Source organism: Scomber scombrus, chromosome 13, assembly GCF_963691925.1.
Source record: "Scomber scombrus chromosome 13, fScoSco1.1, whole genome shotgun sequence".
In the NCBI taxonomy this organism is placed as follows: Eukaryota; Metazoa; Chordata; class Actinopteri; order Scombriformes; family Scombridae; genus Scomber; species Scomber scombrus.
In genome coordinates, this window is record NC_084982.1 from 12,668,322 (window position 1) to 12,690,497 (window position 22,176).

General features: G+C 37.3%; 1 protein-coding gene across 1 annotated transcript; it reads left to right on the forward strand.

Moving 5' to 3' along the window:
• The first annotated feature begins 2,515 nt into the window (after positions 1 to 2,515).
• LOC133993053 (uncharacterized) lies at positions 2,516 to 14,971 on the forward strand. Its single transcript, XM_062431896.1, has 12 exons — positions 2,516 to 2,762; positions 3,894 to 4,184; positions 7,258 to 7,509; positions 8,082 to 8,186; positions 8,510 to 8,533; positions 8,872 to 9,024; positions 9,657 to 9,710; positions 9,844 to 10,008; positions 11,286 to 11,417; positions 11,654 to 11,797; positions 12,072 to 12,224; positions 13,303 to 14,971. Exons 1-12 carry the CDS (start codon positions 2,693 to 2,695, stop codon positions 13,971 to 13,973), a joined length of 2,214 nt encoding a protein of 737 aa, XP_062287880.1. The 5' UTR covers positions 2,516 to 2,692; the 3' UTR covers positions 13,974 to 14,971.
• The last annotated feature ends 7,205 nt before the right edge of the window (positions 14,972 to 22,176 follow it).

A 22,176-nucleotide genomic window follows, 5' to 3' on the forward strand; every position in this document is an offset into this window, starting at 1 on the left:
TTTTAAGTGGTATGCTGACTTTCTTTTAAATAAACATTCAGATATAGTTATTCTCTTTCCATACTTCCTTAAATAAAAAAACTAATGTAACATCTTAATTACAATATCATAGTCAAGCAGTATTGTTGCAATTAGTCAATATAAACATTTGAAAGGAAATTAAATGCAGTACTTGCAAAAATAGTGGACAAATGAAGTGTGAAACATCAGCTAAATCATGCAGACTTGCAACACTAGGGATCTCTTTCTTTCCTATCATCACCACCAGAACCATCATTTAAGAGCTGCTCCAATATCCCACTCCCTCACCTGTTTATATTCTAATAGTATGATACTATTGTCTGAGGAAGGCTCTATGATGAAGTATGTCAGCAGATTTGTCATCCCTTTGATTATGAATATATTAATCTGAGCGATTAACTTTATTGACATGAAGTGATTCTTTTTAGTGTTTTTTTTAAACTGTGGAGTGCTGCCTTTTCCTGACTGGATAATATTATATGACAATATGATTGGGGAAATGTTATTTGAAATTGATTTGATACTGATAAAAATGCATGTATAGTTATAACAGATGATTTTCAAATTACACCTCAATTACTAACATATTGTTATATTGTTGGCTTGTACAGTTTACAGTGGTCGACATTAACATTGAAACAAACATGCTAAGCAGTGAAATGTTGCTTTCAGAATGAAATATGAGGAACCAAACCAAAGCCTTGACACCTGGTGCTTTTGATTCACAACACACACGGAGAGAGAGAGAGAGAGAGAGAGAGAGAGAGAGAGAGAGAGAGAGAGAGAGAGAGAGCAGTCTTTGTGTGTAATATAGTGTGTGGTTTATGTCTGCACTTTGTTCCCTTGTTACTGTTGATCTTGGCCTTGTCTATCTTCCTGTGAACACTGCCATCAAGCGGTGAACTGAACATAAGTTTTGCTTTATTCAAATTCAAACTGATTTCAGTCAACCAAACAAACCACTGAAAAACCCAGTTTCATAGCCATAACCGTTTTAGGTTTTTGGGTGTTTCTTGACACACTTCCATGTGAACTCATAGACTACTGTATCTCCACCTCCGCCGTAGCATTATTTTACAATCCATACCAATATCAACTGTCCTGTGTCTGGTATTTTCAAACTAAAACATGTGCTATGATATCGCCATTTAAAAAAGTCATTAAACGTGTGAAATTAAATTGTGACATTTCTTCATAAGAAAATATCTATACACAAAGCCACGCTTCATTTTTTTATTAAGAAATTTAGCCTTTTGGTGCAGACTGACGAAGAGAAGGATTTGAGGGCAATATCTAAAAATATGTAGAAAAAACACAGTCACAACATATTTGTTGTAATTTCTCTATATTATAAAGGTTTTTGACCAATTTTAATTGTTCTCGTACAACTCACTGTACTGCTATCAGGGGTGTAGCACCAAATTCTGGGCCCCCATACATAAGCCTCCTGAAGGGCCCCCCACCCCCGCCGCCCCCCGAACACACACACTGTAGTCTACCCTTAAGTTGTTTTACTGTGGGTTGTGAATTGTGTTGTTTTCAGTTTGAGCTCACAGTATTGGAGATTGCAATGCAGGCATATTAATGGCCCCCAAAGTAGACTATAACACAACTGTTATAATTTACTTCCTAGGTTACTTTAAAAAAATTGCTACGGCTACTTTACAATAATATACAACCACACAAGACTCACCAGTCAGTCAAATTTTACTTTCAAAAGAAATGTAAACAGGTTTCCATAATGCCACACATGGCCAACAATGCTGGCCAACAATGCTGTGATTTGATAATGTTAAACTCTGGATCCTTAATAAACAATAAACAGCAACACAATTCTATATCCAAAAACTAGAACATTTTATTTTTAAATTATTATCAGCATCAATATCATCAATAATAACTGCTAAGCATGTTTCAAAATGAGTAGGCTGCTGCAATAGTTACAACACAGCTGTTTAAAACCATGGTATTTCATCTATCACAATGTGCTTTAACATTTGGGCTGAACTAACCTTTCCTTGAAAAACACGTTGTAAGCATCTGGTTGCTTAGTCTTTGCCTTCTTTCCTTCTCCTCTTTCTCCTTTCTCTTCTGGCAGCCTTATTTACTCTTTGAAAGAAACATGTATGCTGACATGCTTGCATACAGAGCACTGAGTAGGAATGAGTCGCTTAACAACCGTTAGCAAGTCCTACCAGGCGGAATGAACCATTTTGTATTTTTGCAAGGGGGTGCAGGTAGTCTCAGACAGTCTTAATTTGATTAAAGCAACCTTATTATTGAACTTTCATAGCAACTTTGATTTAATTTTAATATTTATGACGTCGTTTTTTATAACTGATATATTTAAACAAAAGCCCTGGTACAGCATTCCAATGTATCTGCTATTATTAGTGTGCAGAAACGAATGGTCTGGTTTCGCACTTATTGTGAAGAATTGGGAAATAAAGAAACCGGAAACTCAGGTGTTGTCTACCTGCGCGTTGAACTTTCACTGAGTTAGCCAACTCTTATTCAGTGAACACACCCTGTAGTTAATCTGCGGTTATTTTTTAGTGTAATGTTTCAAATTACGTCCAGGGTATATAACAACACTACCTTTCGACTTATTTTATCGGGAAGGATTTAACCTGTTTGTACCTTCAACACCTGCGAGAAAGAGACCGAAAGTATGGCCAGTGGTTTTCGTGCTATGGTTCATCGACATATACTGGCCTATTTCATCTGTTCTTTCGGTTTAGGTGAGTTATGGTTGTTTTTTGAGCTTTGCCCTACCTCTATAGTACGTGCATAAAAACTACTCTGCAGAGGGCTAAAACCTATCGACCGCCTCACATGCTCGACAAACATGTCATGTTAATAATGTATCCATTTTGCACCATTCAAGTTGTGAGTATTAAATCTATTTATTTCAGTGAATACTGCTCCATTTATAGCCCAGCGTGTTATAGGGAAAGACACATATACCTCAAAACACCGATGTTGTGTAGTATGCGGATTTCACTGATTTAGTTACACCTGTAATAACACCTGTGCAATGTTATAATAAAACAGCTCTGCAATACCCTCACACTACCCAGCTTTGTTAACTTCGTACATATTGGTGACACTGTGCCAGAGATTTACAGCTGCAACTGTTATTATCAAATAATAATCGGTAACGATACTAATTATCAAACCTGCTGATTATTTTCTGAATCAATGGGATAATAGTTTGTTCTATAAAACATGAAAACAGTAAAAGAAAAAAAAGAAGAAGAAGAAAAAAAGTGACATTTTCAAATTGCCTGTTTTCTCAAAGATATTTGATTTACTGTCACATAAGAAAATAAGCAAATGTTCACAAATGACTGGCTGGAACTGGGGGATGTTTGAACCCATTAATTGATCATTAAAATAGTTGCTGATTATTTTTCTATCAATCAGCTAATCAGTTAATCGACATACCATCGCAGCTCTACAGAGATGTTTTCTGTATTAAAGTGAATTATATCAAACAGTTGGACAATGCAAATAAAATATTCAAGGTCTGATTTTTACTTTCTTTTTCTGGAGCTTTTAACCCTGTCAAATGGTCTTCATCAGAGGATGGAGTTGTTAACATGTGACCTTGATGTGATAACAGGTGGTAATATATGGGGAAGGAGATGGTAACCCCTCTCTCTGTTCAAAGATAATCTCTAATGTCAAATGTGAATTTTGATGGCAGCTGAACAATCTCCATGACAACCATGCAAACTCCATCCACTGTTGAACATGAAATGCAGTTGAAAGCAAGTTGTTACTGTGCCTTTTAATCATTAGAATAAGCTAACTAAACAATTTCCCACATTATACTGATTATTCTACAACTGTCCATTCTCTTTGTCCAGTTGCAGGACAATCTACAATATATGCACTCAAGGGGAAAGAGGTCAAGATTATACCAACCATCCCAGGACAACCTGATGATATTCTGTGGAAACATAACGGCAACAAAGTGGTAGAGTTTAATGGCCAGGAGCAACAGGCGTACCGCCCGTATGAAGACAGGCTGACTCTTGACTGGCATGGAGCAGAGCTCAGTATCAATCAACTCACATTTGAAGACAGTGGAAGCTATGAGTTGGAAACAGTATTAAACAAAGTCTTCAAACGTTCATTTTACAAGTTAGAGGTCATAGGTAAGATTTTTACCCTTGCAACTTTTTCAACCATGTACTTACTCATGTGGATATACAGTTATATTATATAAGTAGATGTTAGTCAGCTGCTAAAAAAACAACCAAAAGATTTTTTTTTTTTAAACCTCAACTTCACATGGTGTTTGGGTTAGGGTTTCCCAGAAGATGTGGGAGATGGCTCTATGTTCTGATGAGACTAAATGAGAGAATGGCTGACAGTGGCGTCTCTCATACACATGGGCTCCAGATTGTCACAGCCCACCACTGAAGTGACTTATCAAATCCAGTTCCAGTTGAGACTTTTTTTGTCAAAAAGATGGCGTGACAGAGTAGGATACAAGTATTTCTGTGCACGTGTGTTTAAACAGAAAAGACAAAGTTAAAAAAAACAAATCAAACTTGTACATCACTTAACTAAACCTTAACTCATATATGAGCATGACCAGCGGTAACAGCCGACAAAAAAACTGCAAAATGACTTAGTTAAAGAAGGGACATACGTGTAACTATATTAACAGTACTTACAATTTAATGGTCGTACACAACAGTCAAGACCAAATGCAGCTACACCCTTCTTTGGACTTTAATTCGCTTTTCGAACCCTAAACACTGAAGACAAAGCTCCCCTGAACAGCAGTCTCCATGACCTACACAGTGAAGATGGAACACACCTTTTTTTCTACTCCTAAACCATATTATATGATGTCCAACACCACATCAGAAGCATGCTGGCCTTGGAATGCTTGTGAAGGGAGAGGGAAACAAAATACAGCAAACTGCTGAGAAATGTTGAGGAAAACCTGTTGCAGCTGGTAAAGGAATGGTGACTTGTCAGATGATTTATTTTTCAACAATCCAGTTCAGAATCTGTTTCAAATTTTGAGCTCAAGCAACAAAGAATAGGAAGAAATTGCTGTGGTCAGATGTGCAAGGCTGATGGAGACCTTTCCACTCAGCGTCAAGGCTGGAATGCTGTTACAACTAAATAATGTAGCCTTCAGGTGTGGCAAATACACATGTTTTACTGTCCACTCAGTTTATATCACTTGGTTAGGAAATAATGTTTTTCGATTTGACATTTGCAATTAAGGAATTTGTTTGTGTCACAGTCTGAAACAGAGGGCTAGATATTTAGACAGGCTCTAAAGGATCCCCGGCCAACACAACACAACCAAACAGCAAATGTGTTGCAGGAATTTATTTTTTCCTACCCTTCAAACAATAAGGCTGTGGCCAATTGACAAGTGTTTCTTAACGTAAAAAAGGCGTATTAGTCAGCGCGTCCCTCGTCTCAGCTTCAGCTCATGTGGTCCCTCTGGTGTCTTCAGGGAGTGTACTGCACACACCTGTCCTGACCTGCTCAATGTGTTAAAACAAAATCACATGCAAAAATAGAAAATACACTCACTGCAAATCAAACTAATAAGATCAAAACGTGCTATGAATAATAATAACCCGCTGCAAACACAATCATGCACAATGTGTGATTTGAATGTTTTTGAGGAACATTTTAGTTCCCTAAAAACAAATTCATATTGTGCAAATACAACTCTACAAACTAAAATATACAAACTGCCCTTCTGACATCTGCACTTACTGTATTGATTTTCAAACCTAATAAATCATAATTTAAACAGAGAAGCCATTAGGAAGCTTGTGAACTTCATGTATAGATGCTCTTGTTGAAACCTTTTATCACCTGCAAACTGATGTGTGAAGAGTACTGAAATACCCTACTCAAGTAGAAATACTGTTACTTGACTGAAATTGTAAAAGTAATTGTGCAAAGAATTACCCAAGTAAAAAGTAGCTCACTTAGTAAATATACAAAGTAAAAATTACTTAGTTATTCCCCAAGGTTACCTTACATGTGCATCCCATGCAATGATGTGAAAAAGGAAAAGAGGAAATGGTTGGAACCTAATTTATTGTCTAGCAAAGGCAAATATGTCTGTCTAGTGCAGTCAGGCATGTCCATACTCCTCAATGCCAGTCCGCTGTGTCTCTGATGGTGTTTCTTCCAAACTGTCTTCTGTCCCATCTGTGGCTATGTGTCACACTGTCTGGTCCAAGACAACGTTTTTTTCTAGCTCGCAATATCAGTTGATCATTCTAAAGCACAAATAAATCACATGTACAAATAAAACAAACTACTTAATTTAAACCATACTTAGTAAAAGTAAAATTACTTACTTTTAAAAATACTCAAAAAAAGTACAAGTAAATGAAATAGCTTGTCAGTTACAGTAAAGTGAGCTTTCGTAACCCATTACTTCAACCTCTGCCTGCAGTGAACCCGTCACAGAACAAGGTGAAGTTCAGTAATGAATATCTGCCATGAACTGGCTCAAAACAAAAAAGGGAATCACACATGAATAAAGCCTCTAAAATGACTATTATAGTAACTTAAGAAAATAGGTAGGTAGGTGTGATGTCTGCAAACAATACAAAACCTTAACCAATCTTACTGTTGGAGGCCTTGGAGAAAGAAAAGAGAAATGAAAAAAGAAGCCAACTAAATAGACTGAGGCCCAAACTTCACAGGTGCAGAATGATAATTTCCTGACGTTCTGTCCAATCCCACCCACTGGCTCCTGAACCAGGAAGCTAAAGCAATCTGTTAAACAAAAGACAGACAGAGGGACGTTAAAGTCAATCTGCAGTTTTTGCTTCATTTATTTTCAGGGTATTCTGTGTTCAAACTACACACAGTTCAAACCCACTGCTGCTGCTTGTACTGAGGGTTAGTGTGGAAGCCCCACAGACCATTCACATAGGCCTCTAGTTAGTAGAGACAATTATCCAGCACTTCTCAAGCCAGTATTATCTCTTAATGCATCACTTATCACATGAATTTCATACCTGGCGTTGGCGTTTCAGTTTTATAATGGCTTTATCAGCTTAGGGACTTTGCCCTCCAGAAAATATTGCTATTACTGTGTAATACTGAATGAAATTTATGGTAGTATTATTTACATTTTGTCCTGTATTTGCCCTTTATACCATATAATAATTTTTTAAGGGGTTATACAGAAATGTGCTGTTGTATAAATATTTATGTTTTTGTATATAGACAAAGTTGCCAAGCCCACCATATCCTGTCAGATGATCAACGTTACCCAGGCAACGCTGATGTGCTCTGCAAAGTCCAGCCTCCCTCAATCCTTGATGAAGATTGAATGGAGTTCACATGGAATCGTGCGGCCTGGCCCCAACTTAACAATATCTCTGGGGGACGATGATGAAGTATACAGTTGTGATGTGAGCAACCCTCTGACTAAAGACACAGCTACGTTCACTGCAATGGATTGCTACCCTGTCGCAGGTAATAGCGGTAATGTAGATTTTGTCATTTCAAACAAATGTACTTTCAGAAAACTACGGTAATTCACATGGGATTACGTCTCCAACTAACATTTCCATTACTGGTTCATTTGATTCTGAGTATTTTCTCAATGAATTGCATTAGTCTATAAAATGTTAAAAAGAAAATAGTGTAAAATGCCTGCTATACTCTATAGCAGGCACTTTACACTATTTTCAAGGTGACACCTTCAAATGTCTTGAGAAGATGCAGCCAGCAGATTTTTGGCACTGTTCCTTAAAAAAAATGTAAAACAGTGATTTGATGAGTTGCTATTTAACTTTCTGTAGATCGACCAGTTAATCAATCGACTAATAATGTGTTTCATACCTGCTTTGCTGCATTGACAGTAACATTGAATGTGAAGAGACTTGGGTCTTTCAGAGTTTCAGGTCAACAGATTTTCAAAGCAAGTTTATGTTCATAGGTTGAAATGTCCATGCTTACATGGTACTACAGTATGTGATTGTTGTTATAGTAATGTAATATTAGCAATAGGGTGTTGTAATTTTGACTTCTTTATTCCTGTGCAGACAAAAGTTCATCTGTAGGAGTGATTGTCGGCTCCATCTTTGCAATTATTATTGTATTGGTGCTCCTGGGCCTTTGCTTCATGTTCCGCAGAAAACGTATTGAAGGTACAGTAAAAAAAAAAAAAGCTCACCTTAACCAAGAACATCGATCATTGAACATATTTTTGAGCAAATGAGGAGAACTAGCTGATACATTATACAGTATATACAGTATTCATTGTTGTGTATTCTCTGAGTGATGTGTAACAGTTTACAAAATGTAACAATAACTCATGGAGCCATTCTATCTTTGACAAGGTTCTTCTTTATTTAGAGACCCCAAGTTCCTACAGCACTATCAACAGTAATGTAGATAAAACCATGTACATGTTGATGTTTTGTATACAGCTAAAACTTACTGTTTCTTTCTTCTTTTCTTGCTCCTCAAGCATGTCGCAAAAAAGGAAAAAAAGGTATTGTTGAGCATTTGTTTTCATCATCAGTTCATCTCATTATATTTGAGATTAATTCACAGGTTCACAAAATGCCAGGAAAAAAATATAATCACAAGTTGTCTTGGAGATGTCTTCTGCTTTGTTTGTTTTGTCAGACTAACAGATCAAAACTCCCAAAACATTTGATTGTATAATTTATTATTATTAATTATTATTAATTATTTGATGCAGTCCATGGCTTTGATGTTAAATAATTTGACAGTTTCTTGTTAGCATCACATATTCCTGCATTATTCAAAGGTCCCATCTTTCATTTTTACTTGCGAATTACATTGTATTTTATATTTATTTTTCAGAGTCTCCAGATGAGGAGGAAAATCGTGGTTTCCTTGACAGAGCACCCACACTTCCCTCTAATCAGCGACTTTTCCCTTCGAACAAAAGCAGTATGAACCCTAATGACTCTGCTAGAGAACACAATGAAGTCAAAAACTCAGATCTGAACAACGGTAAAGGATGCTTTATGTTATGCTCTCTGATTTTGAATGTTGTATGCTTCTGTTTTAGGCTACAGGTACAGTAGGTTTATAACAACTTTTCAGTTTTGCTAACATGTATATATGTGCTACTACAGTGACAAAAACATAAGATTAAAGCATATTAGGAACACATTTCTAAGAATAGATAAAGAAAATTGTGTCATTTTCATTTGTTTTTGTGCTGTTAAGACCTCACAGGGAGTGCAAAAAAGCAAAATTTGTATTAAATCTGAAATGATAATAATAGAACCCTCAGTGTATTTAAGTATTTGGCTTGTGGATGCTTCACGCTGCCTTTTAGAGCTATCATAAATATCCATGACTTGTACTTATATTTTAAGTTTTTGTTATGTTGTGTATCTATTGCTTTTTTATCTTTATATTGTACATTACAGAATAGAGTGATGACATTTACATAATTTCAGGAAATTACACAAATCATAATTGATTGCACCTACAATGTACTGAAGCAGTAATTATTTTATGTTTCATTCCTATCTTCTTTTTTATATTTTTACAGCAATATTTGTTTGTAAGTTTGTATAACTGATACCTGGTGCAAAGGGTGCAGCTGATTAATTTTGACTGTTCATTGTTTTCAGTGTGTGTCCGGGACCGTATAAAACATTTTGAATGCAAGGAGGACCAAATTAAAGGTATTTTTTGTTAGCTAAAGCAACAATGTTTTATTTATTTTCTCTTTTTATAGATTAATGATTTCATCATTGTATGTCTAACAGTTGTAAAATAATAACAAAATAATCTAATCTATAATCTAATATTACCCAGACAATCCTAGTACTCCTGATAGTAAGCCAAGCTCACATCCGGATGTGAATACCGAGACGGCCCATCATGCTAGCAAGGACAAAGAAGAAGATGCAGATGCAGATAAAGTCAAAGAACCCACAGAGAAAGCGGTCTCATCATGTGAGGAGGCTCCTGAGCAGACAGGTTTGGAAACTACATTGTGTTAGCAAGATTCAAAATAATCGCAGGGGAAAACACTCAGGGGAACACGGCAGAAACTAACCCACAATAAAAAGACATTCCAGTTTTTGAACATAAGATTATTAATTAGATATTAGGTTTGGCTTACAAAAATCAGTGGGAGGATGGAGACTTGTCATTTTGCATCATTGTTCCTAGCCAGATAACCTTTACTGTAATATCACTAGGCCTTTTTGGTCATTGCAGAAAATGCTGCAAAATGGAAGGTCCCCAGGAAGAGGGACCTTCCTGGGGACCTTCCATTTTGCAGCATTTTCAGCATTATGCCTCCACTGATGAAGGTGAGTGAAATCACCAGTGTAGTTTCTGATGGCATGGTACTAAAGCATCTTTAACAATGCCACTGAGTGCTGCTGAGAACACCGCAATACTATGGCTGCATATATACAACAAAATAAGCATAGTAAGTTATTACATTCATAATGATGTTTACAAACTTTGCAACTTTGTAGGAACTCCGTTAACACTCAGTTATTCAGTTAGTACCTTTAACTGTATCCTTTGTTACTCTATGAATCTATGATTAGAACTATGGAGTAAAATAAATAATAAAAATTATTAGTGCTTTTTTGTTTCATTATGATAATAAATACCATTTCGAATTAATATGTACCGATTTGCAAAGTTTTTTTTGGAACAATTCATGCAATTAAATCTTGTTTCATAATAGAAAACATTTGTAACTCCGTTACCATGTAACTCCGTTACCATGACATATTATATTAAATGTCTCATAAATGCCTCAAAATTATACGATCTTCGGTCATATGATAGAAAACAAGTATAAAAGCATTTCCATATGATTTTTTAAAATGTTATATTCTGAGAACCCCATGTTTGACGATGTTGAGTTTTATGGTTAAAAAAGTGTGTTAATTTTCTGTAACTCCGTTACCGAGCACATTTTGGCTTCAAGGTCATTTAAGGTCTTAATTTAATTATATCTTTTTTTGTTGCCATTAAAGTACATCTAGGCACACACAAAATGACATGTTGTTTTTAAATGTCGGTTCATTAATCACTGAGTGGCACCAAAATATGTAGTGGAAGTGTATCTCCGTTACCGCGTGATCTTCCCCATTGATAAAATGGTCAAACATGTTTTTCGCTGTATTTTTCACTGGACATTTCAGATTTTTTGAATATGGGGTCCTCCTAATGTCTATGTTATGCACTCTGTACATGAAAAATATAATACATAGACTTAATTGTTTTCCCAGCTGCACCATCAACTTCATCTCCCATTCATGAGGAAGAAGAAAACATGGGAGAGACTACATCCAGTGGTACCATGGCCTCAACATCAACACAAATTGAGTCTGCACCACTTCCCAGCACCTCAACAACACAAGGTACCACAAGCTCTGTAATTATAGCTGATATCCTGCACAGTTGCCACGAAAAAAAGACTAGTGCAAATCACAGATATTGAATTCCCCCAAAACTGAAAATACCAGTCACTTTGCCCATGGACATTTCAGATTTGTGAATATGGGGCCTGTACTAATGTCTAGGTGTTAGACACTCGGTGATGCACTCTGTACATGAAAAGTGTGTTATTTAAATAAAAACGTTCTTCTTTTCTCAGCTGTACCATCAACTCCAGCTCTCATTCATGAGGAAGACAACCAGGAAGAAGAAGACATGGAAGAGACTACATCCAGTGGTACCATGGCATCAACATCAACACAAATTGAGTCTGCACCACTTCCCAGCACCTCAACAACACAAGGTACCACAAGCTCTGTAATTATAGCTGATATCCTGCACAGTTGCCAAGAGTCTTAACTGATCGTGTACACTGTCAAATTGTTAAAAAAAAAGACCAGTGCAAATCACAGATATTGAATTCCCCCAAAACTGTGAAAATACCAGTCACTTTGCCCATGGACATTTCAGATTTGTGAATATGGGGCCTGTACTAATGTCTAGGTGTTAGACACTCAGTGATGCATTCTGTACATGAAAAGTGTGTTTTATAAATAAAAACGTTATTCTTTTCTCAGCTGTACCATCAACTCCAGCTCTCAAACATGAGGAAGACAACCAGGAAGAAGAAGACATGGAAGAGACTACATCCAGTGGTACCATGGCCTCAACATCAACACAAATTGAGACTGCACCACTCCTCAGCACTGATGTTACCTCTACAGCACAAGGTACCACAAGCTCCATAATTATAGCTGATGACCCTGCGCAGTGGCCAAGAGTCCTAACTGATAGTGTGCGCTGTCAAATTGTTAGAAAAGGACCATTGCAAATCACAGATATTGATTTCCCCCAAAATTCTGAAAATCCACCTCGAAGATTCACAAAAGAGAATTACAGAAGAACCATGAAAAATGGTGAGAATTTTTTGCTTGGGGCCCCCAAATTCCTTGAAACGGCCCTGCTCTTGCATTCCTGTCATTTCCTGTAATTCACATGTTCATAACAACTGGATAGATAACAGCAGCTCTACTATTCAAAGACCATCTCCTGCCTCCATCCACCAAATGCTGCTGGCAGATAATTAACCTAGAGTAATCTGTGAACAGTTAGGTAATCTTTTGAGATTAAGGATTGACTTTAAGATTTGAATGATTACTCTTAAAACCCAAAATCTCTAACATGCTGCTTTCTCATGAGCCCTGGCATAGACTCATGTCGTCCTGAAAACACATTTTATTACAAAGGTGGCTGAGCTTATTGTTTCTGGGGAACACTACGCTACTCTACTTCTTCTTTACTCTTATAGTGTCCTTAATTTCCAGAAATTCCATACAAATGTTTATCATATATTTTATTACTTTGTAAAGCTAAGCCTTTCATTGTACAATAAAGAAATCTGATATGAAAGTGATCATCAGTACAGTGGATTGGATGAAACCAACAAACCAACAAAATTTAAGTTATTTTTTTTTTATTATAAAGGGTGTAGCAGCAGGAGTTATAATTATTGACTTGAAACTTTTCAGTATGGTTAATTTTTTTAACCATACTGAAAAGTATTAAAATTAAGCTCAACCAATGATTTTCATTAAAAAATGGCTGCACGATTAAGATTTATTTCACTTTATTTGTTCATTTTAGTGCAGTCCATGGCTCACTTGAAAGATGACTTCCCTGTTCTTTTTTAAAACCATGGAGTGAAACTTATTAATTTTTAAACTAAAGCTGCCTATTAAGAATGTCTTCTTAGCAGACTGATGCAGTGTTTATTCACAATTGATTATACTTTTTATTGTCTGTTTTTAGAGTCAGAAAAGAAGGCAGAAGAGGATGAGGGAGCAATGGATTGTCCTACCAATAGCGTTCCTCCTTCCCCTCAGCGTCATTCCCCTTCACCCCAAAGCTCTCCACCTGAGGACATCTCTGTTAAACCGGAGGAAGATGTGAACTCAGACCAGGTAACTGGAGAAACTACAGAGAATAATCACAGAGAATCTGACTTATCAGATGACTCTGGCAAGGAGAAACCCACCATTTCTGACCATAAAGGTTCAGAAGCAACAGCACATGAGCAAGATGCAAACTTGACACAGGGAGGAACTGACACAAAAGAAGATAACCAGCAAGAAATGGGCAAACCAGTTTCTCAAGATGACTCTAAAAGTGTAGGTGAACATGAAGATATAGATAAGGCACAGAATCAGTCTGTAGCCACCTCCCAGAACCCCGAGTGCGCCACACTGACAACAGCAGACAACAGTAACACCTGTACCTCTGATGTGTCTCCAATCGAAAACACCCATGCAGATCCCAAACAAAAGGGCAACACCATAGGTGTCTCAGATCAGTCTAAGGGACAGCCAGACAGCACCACAGCAGATGAGGGTCAATCTTTGGAAAAGAAAAATGAGGACCAGTGTGGCCCAAAAGAAGAAAAGCCAGTTAACACAAGCCTGAATGAGGATAAAGAAGAATAAAAGAAAGTGAAGTTGTTGAATAGCTTTCAACTGCATATAAACTATACTAAATGAAAACTAAAGCCAAGGAGAAAGCAGACACACATTATCATGGGGGAGGGGCACTCAATTGGTCATTTTGAAGGCCTTGTGGAAAGATTGTACTTGAGAGCTGCAATATGTATTAAAGAAAAGTTTATGTTTTAGTTTTATATAATATGCACATTAACTGTAGCATTGCTAAAACAATGATAATGTTTGTGAGACATTGATTAAATAACTAATAATGTTTTGAGAAGAAGTAAATTAATATTTTGCTATCATTGTATTTTCATTCAGTAGTTTATTCTTGGGGTCCCTGGGGACACCAGTGGGTAGTCCTTGTATTTTAAATATGTTGGTTGAAATATGATGGTTAACCTATCATACCAGTATGCTGTCTTCATAGGTGAAGAAAACAAAACTAAAGAAGGAATAAAAAAGCAGTGTCAGCCAACTACATGCAATAAACAGTCACTCTCATGACATGCATGCTTGTGTGAGCCTACAGAAATGACACACATTGAAAGGATCAGATGATGGTTCTTAGTATATACACTGTTGCCCATAAAGTTGGAATACAATATTTTTTATTTCTTCTCATGAAATGATTGTGATAATGTGATTTATTCTTGATAGATAAAGTGTATATATTCTCAAAATGGTATTGATCAATCTCATTGCACCTGGTCAAAGGTGATTACTGATGTGTATAAATAGAAAATAAAAAGAGGAATGTGTCTGAAAACAAAATTATTCCAACTTCATGCGCGACCGTGTATGTTCTTGAATGTATTTTAAAACAAAGTTTAATGCACTCTTTAATCTTGAAGCTGGTTTATTTCTGCTGTGAAAATAACTGAACAATCTCAGAGCACAGGGTATATTTATGATTATTCTTTTGTCTCACTGTACTTCTTTACTGATGTGTTGGAAATTGTTTATTGCATCGACTAGTAAAATTTGATTGTAATTTGTAAGCAGTTTATTTCTTGTTTCTGTCTCTGTTATACAGTAAAACCTCAGATATCAGTGTCTTTAAATTGACTATAAGAAAATTGTAGTAATTGTATCAGAATTGAGGTTTGCAGGATTTGCTTAAAAATTCCTGAAGAAAGCTGAGAAATACAGCGAGAAAATGTGCAGAAGAAACCATGCATCAAGGGAAATATGATTATTGAAATGAAACACAGTACATTAGCGAAATAAGAGAATGAACTGGTGTTGTGTTTGACAGTTTGACACAGCACATCTATAACCTACATGCACGGGGGGAAATACTGCAAGTAACTGTAAGAACATGTTTGTGTCAATAGGGGGCAGTGTTTATCAGCCTTTACCTCCACTTATAGGCTGTGAATTTTCTTTCTTCTTTTTTTTGTCCTTTTAAAACATTAACACAGACATGGTTGAAGGACATCCTTAGCTATAAAGATAGACTTGACAAATAAAAAGTTGAAAAATGTGATGGTGAAATGTGGCTTTACAGGAATTTATTGCAGATAACTCGTCAGAAGTCTAGAACACACGAGTATGTGACATTGCTTTGAGTTCAGAGCAAGGTGTCCATGAGGAGTTGTATAAATGCAATATGTAGGTATGTGTGGGCTGTGGGTGAGACGTTCAAAGAAGTTGTTGGTGCAACTGAAAGAAATGTGTCATACTGGGCAGCTTTGACACGCAAACTTTGACACGCACAATCTGATGTATGTCGACATAATAGAATTCGATGAGGATCAACATAGCTGTTACAGTAAACACAAGTCAAACCAACTAAAGTCCTCAGTGATGTAAATGCATATAAAGCAGGTTCACCCATGGCTAGATGACAAGCTGGTGTGGATTTCTAAGGGTACTGGTCAGGCCATGTGAGAAAGTCATGCATGATTAGTTTAACCTCTGAGTCACAGAAGACTCTGTGATCTGCTACCACCTGACCTGTGGGTTCAGGGCACAAGCAGAGAATGAATGCTATCATATTTCTGTGGTCACAGCAAATACCAAGGGGATATTAGAGTATTGAATTATTTGTGGGGATCGGGGCTCTGCCTCTTCAGATGAGGGTCACAATGTGGTTCCACTGAGACATTGTTAATGTGTCGAAGGCAGCAGGAGAGCTCACATCCTGGCTCTGATTCCCACAGCAGACTCCTGCTTTGTTTCTTCATGTCAACATATTTTTATAGAAAAATTCCAGCTCTAGCATAATGATAACTACAACAAAAAGGCTTTTTGAGTTTTTTCAGGATTTTGAAAAATGTAACAATGGCATGCCAGCACACACACACAAACACACACACACACACATATATATATTTTACACAGCATTAATATGACTGGCTATATTTTTCCAAACAAATTGATCATACTCACGTATTGTGTGTCCAAGTCTGATATGTGTCATTCCTCTGCTCCGTAGACCTCTATTGTTGTCCAAAAGCTATTAAAAACATTGTGACATATTCCTTCACCACAAAGAGTTTTGGGAATGGTAGTTTGTTGATAAATGGCTCCAAAGACTAATAACAGCAATCACTTTAGCAATCACTTGAGTCTCCCGAGAGTAGTTCTCTGAAAGGCTGACACCCCTGGACATGAATGCCGTTCATTTTACAGAGCTTTGCTAGCTTGTTGTGCTACATATCACAACCTCTTGACTTTGTGCTACATTGTAAATTTCTCACAGAACTTCACTATAAAGGGAGCCATGTTTCTATGCATGCACAATGCTATCTGCTTTTTCTAAACCAATTACTGTCACCGTGTCAAAGGAACATGTCAACCAATGCAGAAGTGTGGCTCATTTACATATTTTTAATAGTTTTTGGACAATGGGATTTGGACTTTGGATACACAAACATTGCTTGTAAGTAAGATCAGTTTATTGTTGTTTTGTGTCTGCATATAGAATATTTGTTGACAACTAGAAACATATAGACAATCACCAGCCTTTTTGTATATAAGAGTTGTTGTGTCCTTTTCCACATTGTATAGTTACATTACACTGGAGTGTGATGTTCCTTCATATACAAGTCCAATTACTTTTCCCCTCAGATTTGTTGGTCCTTTTTGGCCCTGTTGCACTAGGAGAGAGGGGGAAAAAAGAAGAATGGGCCACCCTCCAGAACGGTCTTTTATACCAGGTTGATTAGCATGCTGGGTTGTTTAAATTGCCTCCTGGAGGGCTGACGTGAAATCGAACAATATCCTCTGACTTTAAAGGCTAGCCGAATAGCTTCTCATTTATTTTTATGCAGAGTTAGGACAGAGCCTTGGCATCGTTCCACTGAGGAAGCTGAGCCCAGGGAGGCCAGATCTGGGTAGGTCAGGACAAATCAATTAATATCAACTCAATAAAAGTTCTTGGCTCTCTCTGGGCCATACTTAAGTGTGCAACCTGGGCGTCCTCTATAATTATGTGGATACATTTTTTGTGTGGTTGAGACACTATAATGGAATAATATCCCTTTCCTATTTCTATAAAAGACCTCTATTAAGACATGATTTGCTTTTACCGTATGAGGAGTAATGACAGGCCATTGTTTGTCACTGTTATTAGTACGTTGTATTAAACAAGGCTTAATTAACCTCTTGAGGAATGATGTTTATGACTGTATATTTGGGTCCAACCCAATTTGTATGCTCTTATTTTTCTGCTAACATTGGGTCATCATGTAAAATTCAACTGCGCCCAAAGGAGAAAGATTATTATACCCACAGCAGTGCCTTACACAGTGGAAACACGTATTAATATACTACTTATATTCCTATAAATGCTACAAATGGGACAGATAAAAAAGGTGTAGAGTAGATTGAAAGTTGTTTGACTGTCCTCTCTGAACCAAAAATGATCTCAGTAGTCAGAAGAAGTTAATGTAACTGCAAATATATCTCAGCTTCTTTGTGATCGTCTTGAATGAGGCCTTGCTGTTAGTGTGTGTGTTTGTGTGCGTGTGTGGGGGGGTCATTATTATGTGATCATTATAGAGATTTATACAGCTATAATGTTGTCATTACTCCACTAATATGCAATTTAATTTTAGGATATTATGTACTGTTTGGTTGTGCCCGAACAACACATGGCTTATCAAACACAGCACTGTTGCCATGTTCATATTTGGTGACCACAGCATAAACAACAGTTATTAGACCTCCAGGCTCAAGGAAGGTGTGCACTGTAGTAGCAATATTTGTGTGAGTCATGGTGGATTCCTTAACATCAGGACAGCTTAAAGCTTATTAAAGTCCTTTCTGGCTTGGCTTTAGTCAGATTTTTCTCTGTCACACAATGTCTTGATAATACTTTACCTCAATAACATAATTCTTTTTTTTTAGTTAATAAGTAAATATTTTCCTTTGTATGGCCAGGAAAAATCTCATCCACATGTTTTCATTATGGTTTCACTTGAACATTTGTTTTGGAGCCAGCTTTCATCTTTGTAGAAGGAACACAGAACCCAGCCTAACTTGTGTATTTTATCTAAACAGTATGGGCAAACATCTTTTGTTAAACATTGGAAAATATGTTGACATAAGTAATGTGCTGTATGTTGTTAGTCATATTAGCAGCTGGCAGTGTGGTTCAATCTGTCCACCACTTCTGTCCACACTGAAATATCTCATTATTGGATGGATTGCCATGGATGGATTGTACAGGCATTCATGGTCCTTGTTGACTCCTCTGGATTTTTTGATCCCCTGACAATTCTCTTTGATTGCCGATCAAAATGTTCACTTATATAATGAAATACTGTTTTGCAGTATCCAACAAGATGGATTGGTACAATGATTTGTGTAGATCTTCATGGTTTCAAGGGAATGTATGACTTTGGAAATCCCCTGACTTTTCATCTAATGCCACCATGAGGTTGACATTTGTGGTTCTGAGTGAAATAGTTCTACAACTATTTGATAGATTGCAATGAAATTTGATACAGACATTCCTGTCCACCTTAGGATGATAATGTTGATGATCTCCTATCCTTTCATTAAGCACCATCATCATGTTAAACTGTGTCCAGTGCTGTCGTTTATGTCCAAATGTCTGCAAAAATAATGTCCATCTGCATATTAACAAACTAAAATGGTGAACATGGTAAACATTATAGCCTACTTGCAAAACATCAGCATTTTAGCATTGTCATTGTAAGCATGTTTACATGCTAACATTAGCATGTAGCTCAGAGCACGACTGGACCTTTAAGTTCAGTCTCACAATGCTGCTAGTTTGGCTGTAGATGCTCAGTCTTGTTCTTGTGCAATTTATCAGTGCAATCAGTGATCTGATATCCTCTGACCTGTGGGTTCAGGCCACTAGAATGAGCACTATTATATTACTGTTAAGGATAAAGGTCCTACAGAGCATGGACATCTCTTGAGACAGAATATAATAGTTGGATGTCATGTTAACATGAGTACAACTTCTCATCTGATTTCACATTCGTTTGTGTCAAGCAACCAGCACCATATGATGCTATTTGTCAAAGATAAGCTCCACAAAAGTTGTTGAATGCTCTTGACTTTGCATCGGCAAAGTTTTCACAAAACCTTGTTTTCCATTTGCTCACATTTTTAAAGTAGCCCACTCGGTAACCATTTCTAATTAGTTTGGAGTGACAAAGTATGCATTGCCCTTTTCATCAAATGGATATATATTCCCTCAGCACCATGGACAGACCGTTTCTGAGAACAAACCAAGGGAATCACTTTGTTTTTGTTTTCTGTTGTCATGTGCATGTGTTTCTGTAAATACTTTTCTCAAGAGTCAAGTCGTTCAGTTCAGAGATTTGTCAGTTCTTTATTTGAACAAGCTGCCTGTCAGTGTGCCACGCTGACGTATCTTTGCTTGTGCACTTTCAGAACCTGACATAATTCTCTTGTGGCAAAATGGAAAACACTTGCAGCACATTGCCTGCTTTGTATTGTCTGATGAGAAGATTAAAGCCAATCCAAACAAAATTCACTCTCTTCGACTGTGAGTTGGTCGATGGCGAGACCACCAGAGGGGAACAGCTCGCGCATCTATGTCATCAGATCACATTATCATTGATCTCAGTCTCCCGCTTCCCTCCTCTGTCTGTGTTTGCCTTTCTGAGTCTGTGTTGTGCTTTTCAGTAACATTTCATATGGCCTACAGGTGCCTCTCATCTCCTGAGAGATGATCATTTCACCAGAATAGCATACTACATGAGCACACTGAGATGTTCTTTTAACTGCTTTTGTCCCATAATATAATCACTTTTATTTGACTCTAAAACTTAACAGCCTCTGCTGATAATGGGAGGAAAATAATGTGTCGGGACCACAGCTCTATAATTGTTGCCAGTGTGATGGTGCATTTATGGTTGCTTTGTCTTCACACTGAAAAGATGGCATGGCTTCCTGCCACTGTCACAGAGCCCCATGTAGGGTATTCTGTAACAGCAAGAACCAAGTGGCATTGTTCACAGCAATTAAATATTTCACAATATTTTAGAGCCTGTATGAACATTGCTGCTAATTTGATAATATAACTAAAGATTCAAACTATAGAAGACACAAGTTACCTCTCACACTTGCGGAAATGTAAATAAATGCAGCATGAAAAGGGAACATTTTTCCAGTAACACAGTGCAGATGGTAGAAACTAAAGCTTTGACATGGAGGTCACCCACATTTAAACTGTGCCTCAGTTAATTGTTTCATCTTAGAACTCTCTAACCAAATGGAATTGAACAATTAAGATCTAACCCAAAAGAGAGAAACTCAAGGTAATTATCCAAGTAATATTCTTTTCCATCAAAGCCCGTGTCCTAATAGAATGAATTAAGTCTTCAGAGGAAAAATATATTGAAAATATTAAATTATAATTGAGTTCAATGTGGTTCTTTTAGTAAAATGGATCCAGAATTTTTGGGACAATTGTGGCTACTTAAGCTTTTTTATGAAAATGAGATGTTACCAAAACAAGATGTACAACACTCTGTCTGGCTCTGTTGTGGTCGATGTAGAGTCTGAATATTTCCAAATGCTCTCCATATGTCTGGCAACTCCACTGACCCCTCTTACTTCAACATGCTAGTGTGGATGTGTTCCACGCTCGGCCAACGCGCTGTGGTGTTGTTGTTTTACTTTGCACAAGTATCACAGCAGTAAAAAATTCCAATGAAACCTAACAAGGAGAGATGGATCTACTTTTGTGGCAGGTCTAAATCTGGAGTAATCAGCTTGCCACTGATTCAAATGTTCTTGCCAGCAGAGGACTTTTTATGTACTCCATAATGATGCATACAGTAAGTGTATGGAAAAAACACTGTCAGAGTATGCTGTATAAAGCATAATCTGTGAGACAGACAGTTACTGTTTGTGAAAGGGAGCGTTACAGCCAAATGTTATTGTTTATTTGTGTCTGCTCAGCTTGACGGCAGCGTGTCACTTCTGTTTCCCGGAACTGTGAGGGAATGATTCATGCGGACAGCACCACAGATTGGGTTGGTGATTACCCAAAATAGCCCTGGCGTGTTGCATTGTACAAGATCATATGTGCATTAATACATAGAGAAGTGTATATGTTATTGTAAGTGCATAAATGTTTAGTCATGTGTGTATGTGCACGTAAAGCATGTCTACTAGTGTGTGCACATTCCTCCTCTCATGTGAATATAGTCTGGGACCTGGCGAATTTCTTTCCACCCATGGTGGGCCTCTCTGAGCCAGATGGATGGTCTCAGCCAGTGTCAGAGGGGTGACAGCTGGCTGGCCTGGCCTCTCCTGGCCAAGGGTCTGGATCCTGTCCTCTGACAGCTCTTGACAGCTCCTGATGGGTGACACGTCTACCACTCCCCCCGCCCATGAGCTTGCATCATGGAAACTCCTGGTTTGCTGAGAAATCAATGATGTCTCACAGCGTGCTTTAATGAAATGTAAATGATATGAGCCACACCCCGGTGAGATGACGCCTGAACTCATAAGTGCTCTAAAGGAAGTAGTCACCCTACTGATGATTGAATAATTAGGTCGTTTCAATGGCTGTAAAACATGTTTTACAGAGGAAAAGAGTAATAGCTGTTCCACTCCAAACTGAAATAAGACAACAGGTCATATGCTTCATATTGAAAAGCTATAAGAACTCATGTACCATGTCAAAAACCTCATTAGGTTAGCTACACAAACTGTAACAAAATCTCTCATGAAAGTCATAAATTAG